The sequence below is a fragment of the Globicephala melas genome, chromosome 11 (assembly GCF_963455315.2).
Source record: "Globicephala melas chromosome 11, mGloMel1.2, whole genome shotgun sequence".
Lineage (NCBI taxonomy): Eukaryota > Metazoa > Chordata > Mammalia > Artiodactyla > Delphinidae > Globicephala > Globicephala melas.
Window position 1 is genome coordinate 8,087,224 of NC_083324.2, and position 16,817 is coordinate 8,104,040.

General features: G+C 54.0%; 1 protein-coding gene across 1 annotated transcript; it reads left to right on the plus strand.

Moving 5' to 3' along the window:
* Window positions 1-1,208: 1,208 nt before the first annotated feature.
* Window positions 1,209-15,287, plus strand: OXTR (oxytocin receptor). The gene is made up of 2 exons (XM_030840817.2): window positions 1,209-2,136; window positions 15,040-15,287. The coding sequence occupies exons 1-2, from the start codon at window positions 1,209-1,211 to the stop codon at window positions 15,285-15,287; spliced, it is 1,176 nt and encodes a 391-aa protein (XP_030696677.1).
* Window positions 15,288-16,817: the final 1,530 nt, after the last annotated feature.

Sequence of the window (16,817 nt, forward strand, 5' to 3'; positions counted from 1 at the left end):
GCGCCGCACCCTGACGCCGTCTGCGCGCACAGCCTCGGCAGCGCTCTTTGCTCGCCTCCAGTCCCTATCCAGCGACCAGTCAGGCTGCGGGCGAGGGGATTCCAGCCCAGGCTCCAGAGTCCGAGCCCTCAGCATCCTATCAGACTGGGTACCGGCAGCAGCCACCTCAACCTGGGCCGGGAGCGCAAGCGGCTTTGGAGCTGTCAGCGGCGGTGCAGCTTCCCCAGGGAGCGAACTTTAGGTTCGCCTAACGACTCGGTGCAGGTAGCTGGGTCCTGCGCACGGGTGGACGGGATGGCTGGGGCTGGTGGGGCCCCTGGGACGCGGGTGGAGGTGGTGGGGTGCTTTGCGATTCTGGTTCCTGGAGGCGCCGCCTCCCTCGGCTGTCGGGGGCCAAGACACGTGTCGAGTTCCCGAACTTTCCAGGATGCTGGGCTGGGGAGGAAACCCGCGAGAGGTGTCTAGCCAGAGCGGTACTGGGAACAGCGTTTGGGCGTCCTGGGTAGTATTGAGCCAGGAGTGCCTCCAGGATGGACCACTGGACTGGGTTCCAAAGAAGCAGCTGTTGTGGAAGTTCAGGGGTGGATGGCTAGGCATTTTAGAAACGGGGGGTTGGAGGGGGCTGGTCTTGAGCTGGGTTTCCCAGGCAGGTGGCTATTTGGGGGGTCTCCGGCGGGAGCAACTGGAGTAGGGTTTACTAGGAGAGGTGGCTGTGCTGTGGGTTCTGGGGTGTGGATAGCTAGTTGGGGGGATCCCTAGGGGAGGTGGCTGGCTTATAAGTCCCAGTCCCGGAGGAAACTGATTTTAACCCTCCGTCTCCGTCTCCTTCATTGGAAGCGACTTTCTCAAGGAACTGCGGGTCCGGCATTCCCGCTCATTTCGTGTCTCAGAGGGAGGTACCTGAAACGGGGATTTCTGGGGCGGCGGCTGAGCAACCCCAGGGCCGGCGGTTGTGACCCTAGTCCTAGATGATTTGGGGTTCCTGGGAAGGGGACAGCTGAGCCGCACAGGCGTCGGCAGAGAAGCGTGCGTTTTCTCACGGCCCTCGGGGTTTGTTTCAGAGGCCGATCCGTCAGATCGCTCCGCGGAGTCTCAGGGAGTGGAACCCAGGAGCCCCCAGGCACGCCCGGGTTGCGCGTCTGGCCCCGCCCCGCGCGCCACGCCTTAAAGGGCTCGAAGGCCTGGGGCGCACGGCGGCGGCCACCGTCATGGAGGGTGCGCTTGCCGCCAACTGGAGCGCCGAGGCGGTCAACGGGAGCGCGGCGCCCCCGGGGGCCGAGGGCAACCTCACCGCTGGGCCGCCACAGCGCAACGAGGCCCTGGCGCGGGTGGAGGTGGCCGTGCTGTGCCTCATCCTCTTCCTGGCGCTGAGCGGCAACGCGTGCGTGCTGCTGGCGCTGCGCACCACGCGCCGCAAGCACTCGCGCCTCTTCTTCTTCATGAAGCACCTGAGTATAGCCGACCTGGTGGTGGCGGTGTTCCAGGTGCTGCCGCAGCTGCTGTGGGACATCACCTTCCGCTTCTACGGACCCGACCTGCTATGCCGCCTCGTCAAGTACCTGCAGGTGGTGGGCATGTTCGCCTCCACCTACCTCCTGCTGCTTATGTCGCTCGACCGCTGCCTGGCCATCTGCCAGCCGCTGCGCGTGCTGCGCCGCCGCACCGACCGTCTGGCCGTGCTCGCCACATGGCTGGGCTGCCTGGTGGCCAGCGCGCCGCAGGTGCACATCTTCTCGCTGCGCGAGGTGGCCGATGGCGTCTTCGACTGCTGGGCCGTCTTCATCCAGCCCTGGGGGCCCAAGGCCTACATCACGTGGATCACGCTCGCCGTCTACATCGTGCCCGTCCTCGTGCTTGCCGCCTGCTACGGCCTCATCACCTTCAAGATCTGGCAGAACTTGCGGCTCAAGACGGCGGCGGCGGCGGCCGAGGCGGCCGCGGGACCCGAGGGCGCGGCGGCGGACTGCGCGGGGCGCGGGGCTTTGGCCCGCGTCAGCAGCGTCAAGCTCATCTCCAAGGCCAAGATCCGCACAGTCAAAATGACCTTCATCATCGTGCTGGCCTTCATCGTGTGCTGGACGCCATTCTTTTTCGTGCAGATGTGGAGCGTCTGGGACGCCGAGGCGCCCAAGGAAGGTAGCGCTGGCGGGAAAGCGGGAGGAGGGCGCGCGGCGGGGCGGGGCCGTGGTCTTGCTGCATCTGAACGTCCAGGGGCCGTTCTGTTCTGGGGGCCTCATGGGGGGATTTGAGTCATGGCCCCGTCATCCGCTGGCCTAGTGATTTGGGGCGTAACTTCCCTGAGCCTTGACTTCCCTTTCCGTAAAATAGCAAAAATGAAAAAAGTACTAGCTCTCCCCAGCAGCAGGGGAATGAAATGAGGAGATGCACGGAAAATCCCTAGCACAGTCTTTGGGCTACATATTTGGTTCACTGTTATGGACCAGGAAACTGAGGTTCCAGTGACTGGCCTTTTCCACCTGCTTAGCGAAGTGGGGGAGCCGAGTTTCCAACCCAGGCCCAAGCTCAAGCTCCTGCCACGTAAAGTTCACTTTACGTTGAGCTGCCACTTTAAGTTCAAGTCAACCTGAGCCCGAGGTCTGGTTTGGATCAGAGCAGCGGGAGGTGGGCGATTGGATTCCTCCCCAGCAAGTGCTGAGAAGCTGCGGGGCGGGGCGCCGTCAGGGTGCGGAGACTAGTCCTGAGCCCGTCGCCCAGTGGAGACGGCGAGCTGTGCCGCGCGGAGGTGAGTACCGCGGGGACGGCGGTCAGGTGCGGGGCCGGCGGTGTTCAGGAGCAGAGATGGCGCTTCTCCTGGGTGGGGGGCGGGGACGGGCAGGGAAGGGAAAGGGGACGCAGACTTTCCCATTTGACTGGGGAGGCTGGGGGATTTCGGGAGGCGGTGAACGCCCTCTCCAGATTGAAGGACTGGGAGGTCAGGGCTGAGGGTGGCCGGGAGACCGGGAGGAGAGGGTAGAATGGAAGGCTCTGTGGGGAGGGATCTTGGGGGAGCAGAGCGCCTCGGGTCCGACTTGTAGCCATCGCTTTGCGGCTGGGACCCCCAGGCAGCTCCCGCCTTCAGCCTTCACCACGGACAATTCAGGTAGCTCATTAGCAAAGAATAGGAGGGATCAGTGGTGGTGAATGACTTAGACCTTTTGGTTTGAGGGTAAGCACGTAACACTGCGCTGGGATGCCCGCGGCTCAAATGCTTGTAAGGAAAGACCCGAGGGGTTTGCTTTCACCTCTTCTGTCCTTGAGATAGCGCAAATGTCCCGTTTCTGGATAGAATCACTACTGCTAACAGTAGTCTCCAACATAGCCACTCCGTGGAAGCTGAAATCTTCCTTCATGCAGTTGGATAACTTTGCTTTGCTCTCTTCCCCAGACCTCAGACTCCGTGCTTGCCCCAGCCATCCCAGTTAGCCCAGTGTTTGCTTTAGTGGCCAGAGCAGTTATCATTCAGCATTTATTGAGCACCTGGGGTATGCCCGGCTGGGTGGTTTGCAGGTGAGGATTGCTGTGAAGACTCAGCAAAGCCAGCCTGGCTTCGTGGTGCAGCCCCTGGGAACACCTTGCAGAAGGGGTTCGGCGGTCCAAAGAGGGGAAGGCACTGGCTCCAGATCACACAGCAGATGGGAGGCAGACTAGAACTGGGGTTTCTGCCCCCACCTCATCCCCCCAGCACCAGGCTTCTTTTGAAGGGCACGTGACTAGGGAGTTGGGTTGGGCAAAAGCCAGGAGTGGGTGTTTCTAGACAAGGCATCAGGCCACACCTGTTTCCTGGGTGGGATCTGAAGAGCTACTTGACCCAGGTCTTGAGGAGCTCAGACACCAGCCTTTAAGGAAATGAGACCCTTAGAGCAGCTATTGGGGAGACTTGGCATCTAGGCCTCCCTGCAGCCTTTACTCACTGAAGGGTCTTCTCTCTCCTCGAGTTCGTCCATTCTGCAGATAGTCTGCTCCTCTCTTTGCTGTCCCCTCGCCTCTCCTGTTCATTTTCTCCCTGGTAACTTTTCTCCTCCCTCCCCTCTCCCTTCCCCCATGACTTCCATGACTGCACCTGTGCTTCTCCTCACTTTCCTCCCTAGAGAATGAGTATGTGGTCAACGCAGATCATGGTTACTCAGTAAAGTTTAGATCTTTTCTACACTTGAAAAGCTTATCGAACAATTCATTTTCCTGTCTTAAAAACAAGATACAGGAAGAGAGAGCAAGAGGGAGTTCCCAGCTAAAGTGGGGCCAGAGGCATTTTGGGTACATGTGGCCACCTGAGGATTTCTGGGGGGGTGGTTGGGGGGTGGGAGGGGAGACGTGCAGCAGAGACGGGCTTCTACTCGGGCTCCAGGAGCCTCAGGTCCTGTTTCTCTTTGCTCCTTTCCTGGTTCAGGGGAAAGGGTGGTGGCACATGAAACACCCAGGTCTTCCGGGTCCCCCTTGGCATTCTGCCTTGGCTGCTCTGAGAAGAGCACAAACGCAGACGGCAGGAGAGTCCTGATGCCGCTGCTGCCAGCACTCCCTCCCCGAGTGCTGTCAGGAGCGGGCTCCCGGCTCACCGACCACAGAGGACTTGGGCACCTGCTGCTGGCCTGGTCAGGTCGCGCCTCGGCCTCAGGGCTGCAGGGTCCGGGGATGTGGGCTGAGCCAGAAGCACGCCTTGTGCCCACTTGGCCTTAACCTGGATAATCACGAGTAGCAGGCTGGGATCAGAACAATTGCGTTTACAGTCACTTCGGAGACGTGACTCAGTCTCGAGGCTCTGGGCACGTAGTAAGGAAGGAACAAGACAGGGACATTCGAGCTACTTGAGCTTTTGATCAGCAAAGTGGAATTGATGCACAGCCCTCACTTTCCTGTCCAGGAGGAAGGGAATTTACCAGAACACAAACTCTCTAGATCAGGGCCCCTGGCTCTGCTCATCTCCTGGCGAGTGGAAATCCAGGGAGCCCTTGTGAACAGCGAGACATTCTTCCCAGCAGCCCGGGGGCAGGCAGCCTCAGGGACGCAGGAGTGGGGCCCCGTTCCTGCTGTCAGCTTCATCACGAAAGCCTCTGGGCCAGCGAGCAGCTCCTTAACCCCTGACCATGGGTCGGGGCCAACAGGGCGGCTGGAGAAGTCACACGTGTCTTGGCAGCTGGCCTCGTGGCCACCACAGGACTCCAGGTCCCTCCTTCCTTAGGGTTCCCTCCCCCCAGATTCCCTCGAAATCCAGCGCGCTTTTCCCATCTCTCCCCTTGTACACCTTCAGTCACACCAAGTGCTGCCTTTGTGGGTTTAGAGCTCACCTTGTTCCAAAAATAATTTGAGGGGGGGCCCAAAGATTCGGGTACCACAGCAAGATAAAATGGATGTGAGGAAGCTGGGAAGAACGGGGGAAAAGGTTAGAGAAATGGTAATACAGTAATAGCAATTATGAAGTCTCCGTCCGGGGCAGGGGGTGAGCTGCACGTGGGGCTTCCTTTCGTAAGAACCAAAGCAAAGAGGAGAACTCTCAATTTCAGTATTTGCATTGTTCAGAGAGAAAAGTAGGGAGAGGAGAAAAAAGCAAGGGGAGGGTTGTGGTAATGTAATGAGCCCCCCTCCCCCCACCCCGTTTCAGAGCAGCCACATGCTGGTAGGGCCCTGCTTTGGTGTGACTGGTCACGCTGCAGAAGGAGGGCTGGGACCAGACACCCCTGGCAGGTTTGGACAAGCCCCGGATGGAACTTTCAGGATCGAATTGCACAGCCAAAGACTTGGCACCAGCCTTTTCCCTTGAACTCCGTGGAACTTGCTTTGCTGCTGGTCCCAAGGAGTGGTTCTCAGGGAGGAGATGAAGATGGATGATGGATCCACTTGGAGACCGTGGGCGGGCGCTGTAGGTTCCCAGGTCCCCGTGCAGGGAAGGAGCAGGTGTTGGAGCCACGTGACTGGCCTGTGTTTGGAGCCCGCCCTCCCACTTTCTCCTGTGTGTCCTCGAGCAGGTGGTCTCCCTTCTCTGAGCTTCAGCTTCTTCCTCCTCACTTACAATGAGGATAGCAAGTCTATTCGTGGGGCTGATATGAGGATGACATGGTGTGGCCCGTGGCACCTGGGGGAGCCACCTGGTCAATGTCATTCTTCTCTCCTCCCCCCATTCTAGTTGTTAAATGTTTTGTTTGCCTTCGTGGGATTGACTTTGAGAATCTCGGCAGGGATTTGAGCTGGAGGAGCTAGACGTTTCTCTCTTGAGAGCCTGGGTGGAGGGGCCTGGGGTGGCAGCAGAGTCTGCTGGACGGTAGGCGGGGTGTCCGGGGAGGTTTGGTATGTGGAGAAGCTCGTGAAAGCCGGAGAGCTGGACTGTGAGCCTTGTCACAGCGGGGGCACCACCTGTCCTGTTCACTGGTGTGTGCCCAGTGCCCAGCACAGGGCGGGCCACCTGTCCGAGCTCAAGCGGCGCTTGCTGAACACATGTGTAGGGCATGGGAAGAGGAAGGTGCCCGTCACGGGGCTGGGCTGGGTGCACAGAGCTGGACTCAAGAGAAGTGACAGCTCTCTAGGCGGCGCTCTGGCCGTAGGGTTGGCTACTTGGTGAAGAAGTGAGCGCCCCAGCACTGGGAGCAATCAAGCTTCTGCCTGGGAGGGTACCAGGAGGAAGATGGAAATGCACAGGAGGCCTAGTTTTAAGTGTTTCCCCCGTCTGTGAAACGAGCTTGCCAGCACCTCCCGGTTTTTGTGGAACTGTGGCCCCTCCAGTGTGGCTGCCCGCCCACCCTGCCTTTCCAAGGACACTGTGCCCGAGGTGTGGGTGGACCACATACCTTGGAGGGGCCTGCTGGTCAGGCAACCCGATGATAGGGCGGAGAGCAGAGCCCAAGTCCACTGTGTGGGCTGCTTTGTGCATAACTCCAGGGGGTTCCATTTAAGGAACCTGAGAATGAGAATGGTCTGTGAGAATGGTATTCCTAGGAGCTGTGCAGTGCACAACCTAAACAATTGGACAAGGCAGCTTCATCCAGTTCTGACTCTCGTAAAGCTTTCCCTGTTGCCCCCACCTGAGGGTCTCCTTCCTCCTCCAGTGCGTTCATTCTATAAGCAGTGATTCAGCGCCTCCCAAGGGTCCTGTCCACACAACCTCTGCCTCAATTTGTCCTCCTATGAGGAGAGTTGGCAAGGACCCCTCCCCAGTCCCTCCCCTGCCCTCCTGTGGCTAGCAGCTGGCACATGCATAGATGTGGGACAGTGAGGCCAAGGTTGGTCTCTGGGAGGGACGCCCCCAGCTTCTGCCGGGATGGTTCTGTCCCCGGGTGTGGCCAGATGGAGCAGCAGCCGTCCCCCTGGGTGGCTGACTGGAACTGTCTGGGACTGTTTGCTGGGGTTAAGAATAGGGTTTAGGTTGTGGGCCAGGTGGAGGGTGCTGGTGGCACAGGGCCTGGCATGTAGTAAGTGCTCAATCAATGCTTTAAAAATAGAGAAATTTCAAGATGTTTCAGCGTCCTGAGGTCAGTGCGTGCAGCTGAGGGAATGCAGGTTGTCGTGAGCTCAGGAGCACATTTTCACTGAGGGGCTGCAGTCTTTGTTGAGTGATGGCAAGCCCGGGGATGCTGGGAACAACGGCATTGTTAAGAGGTCAAGAGAAGTTAAGGCCTTGCCTGGAGGAGACAGTAGGAGGCAAGGTGGGGAGGGTCTAGCTCTGGGTTTGGAAACCCAAGGGGACCCTTGCATGAGGGACGGGCGGGAAGGAGGTGTGACGGTCTTTCGTGGTCCCAGCCCCTGATTCCTGGTTCCGGTGATCCTGATTCCTGGCCACTGAGAGGCACCCTCTGCCAGCACCTTCCTCCTTACTCTACTGGGAGCTGGCGCCTCCCACCCTTTGCCAGATGCTGCAGTACCACGGGCCTGTGCCCTCCACGGCCCATGCCTCACGCTCTAATGGTCACTCCTACTCATTTCTCTTTCTTTCTCTTTCTCTCTGCCTGACCTTGATATCTGACTGTGAACTTAATTTCCCAGAGGGAATTGCATTTGAGTCCAGTCATCTTGTTAGGGGCCCATCTCCCATTGTCAGGCAGGGAAATTGTCTTTTTGCTTTTCCAACATGCTAGTGTCGGTGGCTGATTTATCAGGACTTCCTGTCTGCTGATTTCATGCCCACTTCAACTTAGTCCCTTATTGAACATTTCCCATTTTCCAGTTTCTGCTAGCAGCTAAGGACAGAGCCACAAATGAGACACAGTCCCCAACCACAGATTATTAACATGAATAATGACAGTATGAAGGGGTGATACTGTGAGAGAGGTATTCGTTTATCAAGTACTGTGAGTGCCCCCAGGAGGTATTTATTGATTCAGTCTCCCTGGGAAAAAATCAGGAGGATTTCAGAGAGGAAGCAACATTTGCAAAAGGTTTTGAAGGGTGAGTAGGAGCTGGCTGTGCAGAGAAGCAGATGCACATTCCCTGATGAGATCATTGAACAGTTACTTTATTTTCTTTCCCTGTATTGGAGGAATACTTGTCATGCTTCAGTGTGCACACAGATCACGTGGGGGAACGTGGTAAAGCGCAGATTCTGATTCATTAGGTCTGGGTGAGGCCCATGAGTCTGTATTTTTAACAATTTCCCAGGTGATGCCTGTGCAGGGCCCCTGCAGCTGGCCTGTTGACTGCACATTGAGTAATGAGGCTTTACTGTATCATCTCTGTGACCAAAACATGTGGCTTGCCTTTACACGTGTGGCCCAAGTTGGCGGCAGGGCCCTGTCATTCTCTGAAGGGTAGAGAAGGGCTGGTTGTTCACAGGAAGCCCCAGCTCTTCTGCTTCTAGGATGTGGTTATTCCTCAGGTCTTGCCCGGTGGGCCCCACATATCCCCAGATTTGAGCAGTGACATCACAGACCATTTAAAGCTCTGTAGCCCACAAATTTAGCTCTTCTTCCTGATCTTACACATGGTGAGATCACACATCTGTGACTTCTACAATTCCAGTGTGGTAAAATGGTGGTCTTTTCAAAGAAGGTGCCCTGGAGTACATGTTAGTATTCAATCCTTATGTAAGTGCACATTCAAAAAACATTTGTAAAAAAGCCTTCTGTACACCACAACTCCCAAATTCTCATGTAGCTCCTAAAGGAATAGGGATTTAGATTCCTTGTGAGGGAGACCTGATTCAGGATCTGGGCGGCGGGGCGGAGACCTTGAACCAAGTGACTGGTTTCTGGAGTGAGAGCCTCTTAGGAGAGTGGATGAGCTTGATTCAGATGAGAGGTGTCAGCTGAGCCACCGGTCTTTGAATTGTATGTGACACGTGTTCGTTGCCTCAGGAACGGCGCAGCCGGAGAGGCCATGGCCAGGTGCCCCGTCAGCTGTTCTGGGCTAATTTGAGCCCAGGGTGACGCGATGGTGACGGGCGGGGGCAGTGCCGGGAAATCCGAACAGGGGACTTCTTGGGGCTTGAGTAAAGCCGGACTGGTGGGTGGGTGACTGCTGGGGGCACCCTGTCCTCGCATGGCCCTCGGCTGTCCACCTCCTCCGTGAGTGAGGGCGCCAGGTGGAAGTTCAGCGTGGTGTCTGTGTCCCGGGGGTACAGTGCCCAGGAGGGGACGTTTGCCATTGGCGCGTGGCCATTCCCGCTCAGGCCTCTGCTTGGCATGTAGGAGCCCCCGCTTGAAGATCACCCTTAGTCCCCAGCCCTGGGCCCCCCCCTCCCCGAGTGCTGCAGCTCCCTGTTGACTGGAGGGCCTGTCTGTGCTTCTCTCTTTCCCACCTGAGTTTGTAAATCCCCTGAGGGCATGTCCCCAGGGCCAACTCGGTGGCTGGCACTGAGTGGAACATCAATCTCCTCATTTCCACCCCCCACCCCCTGCCCCATGCCCTAAGCCCTGGCCAGGCAGGTATGAGGGCCGATCCCTGGCCCGGCGCCTCCCACTCGACCTTCCTTCTCTGCCAGGACCAGAGAGAGCTTTTTGCAGGCCCTCAGGGCTCAGTCCTGGGGGACAAGTGTTCCTTTTACCGAGTGGAGTGGAAGAGACGGATGAGAACCAGCTCTCCCGGTGGAGACCCTGAAATCCTGCTCTTGCACGTGGTTGCAGCCCCCGTCCCTTTTGGGTTTTTCCAAAACGGACTATCTAGAGTTCCTCTGGGGTCATGTAATCCAGTCCCAGGGCTCCAGGTTTTCATTTTGTTTTGTTTCGTTCTTTTTAATTTTGAAGTCGGGGAGAAGAGGGTAAAGGACAGTTTCTTGAATCAACGTTAGATTAGGCGTCCCCAACCTTGGGTGATAAAAAGTTATACACAGTTGATCATATTTCATATCTGTAAGTAATAATACGATAACCTGAACAAACACTTTGCCGTTTACAAAGCCCTTTCACACTTTTTTTTTTTTTCGATTTTCTCCAAGTCCTTGAGGGTGTCACCTCCATTTCACAGATGAGGATATTAAAGCTCAGACAGTAGATGTGGCTCAGAGAAATGAGTGGGTGGGAGGGGGGTTCACACCCCACAGGTTTGCGTCCGGATCCTCTGTGAGGGGCTCCCCGATGGCCAGACCCCCCCAGGAGGTGCTGGCTGCTGACCACACCTCTCTTGGATGAGTCTGTCGATTCTGGTTTCCAGGGCCGCCTTTTATCCACACTGACGTCACCGTCGCTCTGCTTTATGGAAAATGTGGCTGGGGCCATTGTTGCCAGGAGCTCGGTAGCTCTTCAGAGCAGCTGGCACGCAGGCACGGGGCGGACCTTGGTGCCCTGGTGTGCAGCAGGCACTGGACGTGGGCTGCCCGGGACAGGGTGTTACCCTCTGGCCCCAGGTGCAAGGTGGCCGAGCCAGGGTTTGTGGGAGGTCTGGGTACTTAAAAGTAAAGGCATCACCCACTTCTGCTTCTGGTGGCGTGGGGAGAAGTGAGCTCAGCTTACCCTGTGGGTCTGCCCCTCCCCTTTTTGAGCCCTTTTCTTCTGCTTTTTAACATCTTCTCCTACAGGCATTTAGGTCAAGGATTGGCTCACTTTTTCTGTAAAAGGCCAAACAGTAAATATTTGAGGCTCGCAAGGATATAAGGTCTCTGTAACAGCTACTCAGCTTTGCCCTTGTAGTGCGAAAGCTGGCATTGACGATATATGAATGAATGGATGTGGCTGTGTTTCAGTAAAGCTTCATTTACAAAACAAGCAGCAGGTGGGGTTTGGCCCATGGGCTGTTTGCTGGCCCCTCGTCCAGACCAGGAGACATTTCTGCCAGGAAGGATGGTGATCTGATAGGAGGCAATGGGTTTCCCCTCCCGGATTTTAAAAGACCATTACAGGGGCTTCCCTGGTGGCGCAGTGGTTGAGAGTCTGCCTGCCGATGCAGGGGACACGGGTTCATGCCCTGGTCCAGGAAGATCCCACATGCCGCGGGGCGGCTGGGCCCATAAGCCATGGCCGCTGAGCCTGCGCGTACGGAGGCTGCGCTCCGCAATGGGAGAGGCCACAACAGTGAGAGGCCCTCGTATCATATCACACAAAAAAAAAAAGAAAGACCATTACGGGACTTCCCTGGTGGCACAGCAGTTAAGAATCCGCCTGCCAATGCAGGGGACACAGGCCCGATCCCTGGTCTGGGAAGATCCCACATGCCACGAAACAACTAAGCCCGTGCACCACAAGTACTGAGCCTGTGCTCTAGAGCCTGCAACCCACAACTACTGAAGCCCGTGCGCCTAGAGCCCGTGCTCTGCAACGAGAAGCCACTGCAAGGAGAAGCCCCACGCACTGCAACGAAGAGTAGCCCCCGCTCGCCATGACTAGAGAAAGCCCGCGTGCAGCAACAAAGACCCAACGCAGCCCAAAATAAATGAATAAAATAAATTTATTAAAAAAAATAATATAAAAGACCATTACTGGGGAGTGGGCAGTGCTTAGCCTCCGAGGGGGCCTACATCTGTTTTAGGAAAAGAAAGTTGCTCTCTGACTCTGTCCTTCAAATCATATGAGGGCAGTTGCCCAGTCAGCCCATGTCTGCTTTGGGAGTGAGGGGATTTGCTCACTGGAGTCAAGCTGACTAGTATGAATGCTGACCTAGCTTTAAAAGGCATCCAGCTTCATTACTTTCAGGTGGGAACACAGGGGGACTTGTGTGTCCCTGGGGAAGGCTCTTTCCTTCTCCGAGCTTCACTTTCCTCATGTATAAAATGGAGATGAGACCGCTTTGAAAACTCCTCTGTGCAAGCTTGAGCCGTGATTCCCATGGTTGACATTGCTGCCTTGTCATATGCCCCCTTGGAAGCAGCATCATGAAATGCCAAGGACGACGCTTTCCATGCTTTGTTCTGTTCCTCTCCTTCTTCAATTCCAGGAAGCCTTTCTAGCCACTGCAAAGGGCGATGTTATAGCCTAAAGAAGATGAAGTAAGTGCAGGAAGTAGATGAGGGGCAGTTAGTCCTTGTGCTCAGAAACCGTCAATGGCTCCCCAGTGCCTGTAGATTTAGGTTCGTGCTCCGCCTGGATTCAAGGTCCTCCTCCTCAGCCTTGCTCTTTCCAGTTTCCTCTCCTGTGAACCCACCCCCGCCCCCAACTCTGGCAGCCCCTGAATGCTGTTGGACAGTCTCACCTTTGTACCTTTATTTCTGCAACATCCTTCCTTTGAAATGTCCTCCATAGCCTGTGTTTTATTCCCAAATAGCTTGAAATTCCCCTGTTGGGAACCCATGTCTTTGGTTGGTTAGGATATTGCCACATTTTTAAAAAGTCCAAATGTGCCCTTAGCATTTGGCAACTTGATACGAGCAGGTTCAGCTTAGAGGGTCCTCCTTCCCCGAGAGCCAGGCCAGGCCGGTCATTCGTGTCTGTGGCCACCAGGTGGGGATAGAGGTGCTGGCCGTGGTCCCAACTCCTCCCATCCAGGCTGGCCACTTGGAGGTGGGAAAACTCGGGTGGGGCTGCTCAGGAATTCATTAACTGTTTACTTTTCTGTGGTTACTGTTTCTGTAGGTTGTTTATCAAAAATAGGATAAATAAGGTAAAAGATCCAAATGTCCAGAGTGAGGCGAGTAACTTACATGAATAGCTAAGATAATGCCTTGTAATTGTTCAGCGAGGTAGAACATGCTGCCTTTCTGTTCAAGTGAGAACTGCATCCCCGACACGTCCTTCTACCCATTTCACAGCTCTGTACGCCTGTGTTCTTCCCTTGTGTCTGGCACTTTACTTCTCAATGCCTTTAAAAAAAATTTTTTTTAAATCTTTTTGCCGTGCCGTGCAGCATGTGGGATCTTATCCCCCGACCGGGGCTCGAATCCGCGCCCCCTGCGCTGGAAGCACGGAGTCTTAACCACTGGACCACAATGGAAGTCCCTCGATGCCTTTTTAAATTTTGACTTTTATGTGTTTATTTTGTCTCTTTTATTTTATATGTTTAATTACAATTTTGAGATATTTTTAGACTTTGTGATATTTCACCAGGTTTCTAAACTTAAATTCATCCTTTTTTACACATGGAAATCAAATACTTTTTTCCATTCTCTTTCATAGAATTCAACAGTACTGGCTTCCCCCCACCCCACCCTTCACTTATCTTTACTATTTTAGTCTAAGGATTAGGTTTACTTTCTAATCCTTTGCTTTCTAAACATTTTCGTTTGCAGGACTTGTGGACTTTGCATGTTTTAGCTTTCTTTTGTTCCAGCAGGTGCACCAGGTAATTAGAGCAGATGATGTTCTCAAACTTGGGTGTGCGTCAGAATCCCCTGGAGGACTGTTTATAGCAGATCGTTGAGCCTCACCCCCAGGAGTCTGATCCACTAGATCTAGGGTGGGGCCTCAGAATTTACACTTCTGTCAAGTTCCCAGGTGAGCTGGGGACCCCACTTTGAGAACCACTGAATTCCTCTTAAACAGTCACCCTCCCCCTTTGGTGCTTGGAGACGTGGCTGACAGACATCTCTGTGCTCTGTCTGCGTCCACAGTGGTGTCTAGATCTTGCAACTCCAGTTGGCCTGTGAGAAATTCTTTCCTGGATTGAGCTCTTGAATTCTGGAGTTCTTCCTTGAAAACTTGTTGCAGAAAATATCGGACTAGTGGATTTTCCAAGCCTTCTTGCAGTTACCGTTACTCGTAAGGGTGTGGCCGTGAACAGCATTCTTGGGAACACCGTTTTCCGTGTGGGTTTCTGGGGGGGGGGTGCCTGTGTCCTCCTCTGCCGCTGGGAGTGTGTACATTTGTCAGATTAAGACCATTGAAGGAAACCCAGGCTCCCCACCCCACCCCCTATTTGGAGGTACTTAGGATTAGGAATTTTTCTTCCTCCCTGAAGCTTAAATTTGTGACAAGCAATGTCTTGAAGTTGATTTCTGATCATTAATTTTACCTGAAATTCAGTAAATCCTCAGTGTAATAGCTTCTGCACAGTGCCTCACATAATTTTAGTGTCCCCTTCTCCTGCACAGGTCTTATTTGTCGGCTGAAGCAGTGCTCTTAGGCGTATCTTCACAGAAACACTTTCAGTGTTCTCAGCTGTGAAGGCAGCACACGCCTTCTTGTCACTGCGCCTTTGCCTGTGACGTTCCTTCTGCCCGAAGCGCCCTTCCTCCCTTCTCTGCCTGGGAACCTCCTAAGCATCCTTCAGGTAGCAGGTGCTCTTTCACCCTCGCAGTGTTCCCGGGAGATCTGGGGACTCTTGTTACCCCATTTAAAGGTTAGGCAACAGCAGTTTCTTGGGGAGTTAAAGTATTTGTTGCTGGCGGGGCTAGAATACAAACTAGGTCTGGCAGCTTCTGCCTCTGAGCTCTTGGATACTCTGAGTGGGAGGCAGTCGATACTCGCGGGGTGAGTGATGAATGGACGGGCAGGCGGCCGTGCCGATGGAAGCCCGTGGTGGGTAACCTTCGCTTGGGAGAAGGGACAGGGAATGTTCCAGGGCTGGGCTAAGCTGGGGGAGGCGTGGGGGGTAGGCTGAGTGCACGCCCAGAGCATGGATATGGAAGGCAGGCAGACTTGGTCTCTTTAGTCCTCCGTCTCGTGACTGGCCTGTGGCCTCTGTTCTCAGGAGGCGATGCTCCATGCCCCAGCAGTGATGCCCTGTTCTCCTTTCTCCCCCCCGCCCCACCTGCAGCCTCGGCTTTCATCATCGCCATGCTGCTGGCCAGCCTCAACAGCTGCTGCAACCCCTGGATCTACATGCTCTTCACGGGCCACCTCTTCCACGAACTCGTGCAGCGCTTCCTCTGCTGCTCGTCTAGCTGCCTGAAGGGCCGCCGGCCCAGGGAGACAAGCGTCAGCAAAAAGAGCAACTCGTCGACCTTCGTCCTGAGCCCGGACAGCTCCAGCCAGAGGGGCTGCTCGCAGCCATCCACGGTGTGACCGGTGGGGCCAGGACCACCCCTCTTGGCTTGGATTGTACAACAGGGACAGTCTGGCCATTGGTGGTCGTGTACGTGTGTGTATAAGGTACCTTTCAGTTTGTGCCCCTCCGCACCTTGTGGGGGCTCGAGCGGGGTAGGGAAGTGGTCTCCGTGGGGGAAGGTGATAGGGTGACTCAGCCATCAGCCGAGCCCCGGATCTACCCTGGGCTCCCACGGGTACTCCTGCTGCCCTGACCCCACTGTTTCATCTGGCTGCTGGATGGGTTGTGGGTTTGTTTTGTTTTGTTTCCCCTGGACCTGTAATTTCACTCCAGTATCTTTTTGCTCCTTTATCCTGGGGTCTTGTGAAAGGTAGTAAGTATAGGATTGGTGACCAGATGTGTGCGGAAGCCTAGTGTTCTGAGCTTGGGATGAGAAATGGGACCTTGGTGGTGATGGTGCTGATATCCTCCTGGCCTCAGAGTGCTTCTGCCTTTGAGTGGACTGGTGCTAGCGTCCTTGAGCACCAGCTTGTCAGATGGTGGCCCTAGAGCAGGAGATTCTCTTAGGAGACTGTCTGGCACAGGCAGCCAATTAAAACTTGGGTTAAAAATGTTTAAGAGGAAAAAAATGTTTAAGAAGCTAATACTTTAGAAGCAGTTGGGAAAGAAAAGGAAATAAAAGACATCCAGATTGGAAAAGAAGTAAAACTCCTTACAGATGATGTGATTTTGTATATAGAAAATTCTAAGGAATTCATGCACACACATGCACACACAAACGCATTGGAACTAATACATGAATTCAAGGTTGTGGAATACAAGGTCAGTACAAAAATCAAGTGTATTTCTTTACATGGGCAATGAACAGTATGAAAATGAAATTAAGAAATAATTTCATTTATAATAGTATCAGAAAGAAAAGGAATAAATTTAATGAAAGAAGTGCAGGACTTACATCCTGAAAACTACAAAATATTGTTGAAAGGAATAGAAGACTTAAATAAATGGAAAGACATCCTGTGTTCATGGCTCAGAGACTTAAATATTGTTAAGATAACAGTACTCTCTCCAAGTTGATCTCATAGATTCAGTGTAATCCCTATCAAAATCCTAGCTGGCTTCTTTGCACAAATTGCTAAGATGATCCTAAAATTCACACGGAAATTGCACAAATAATAGAATAGCCAAATAAACCTTGAAAAACAGGGACAGAGTTGATGGATTCACCCTTCCTGGTTCAAAACTTATTACAAAGCTACAGTAATCAAAAGAATGTGATATAGACAAAAAGACAGATATATAGAGCAATTAATGGAATAGAGAGTTCAGATATAAACCCTTATGTTTATGGCCAAAAGATTTTTGACAAGTGTGACAAGAGAATTAAATTGGGGAGATTGTCTTTTCGATAAATGGCGCCTGGACAGCTGGATATCCACATGTAAAAGAATGCGGTTGGACCTCTACCTCATACTATATACAAAAATTAACTCAAAATGCATCAACCTAAATGTAAGAGCTAAAACTATAAAAGTCTTAGAAGACAA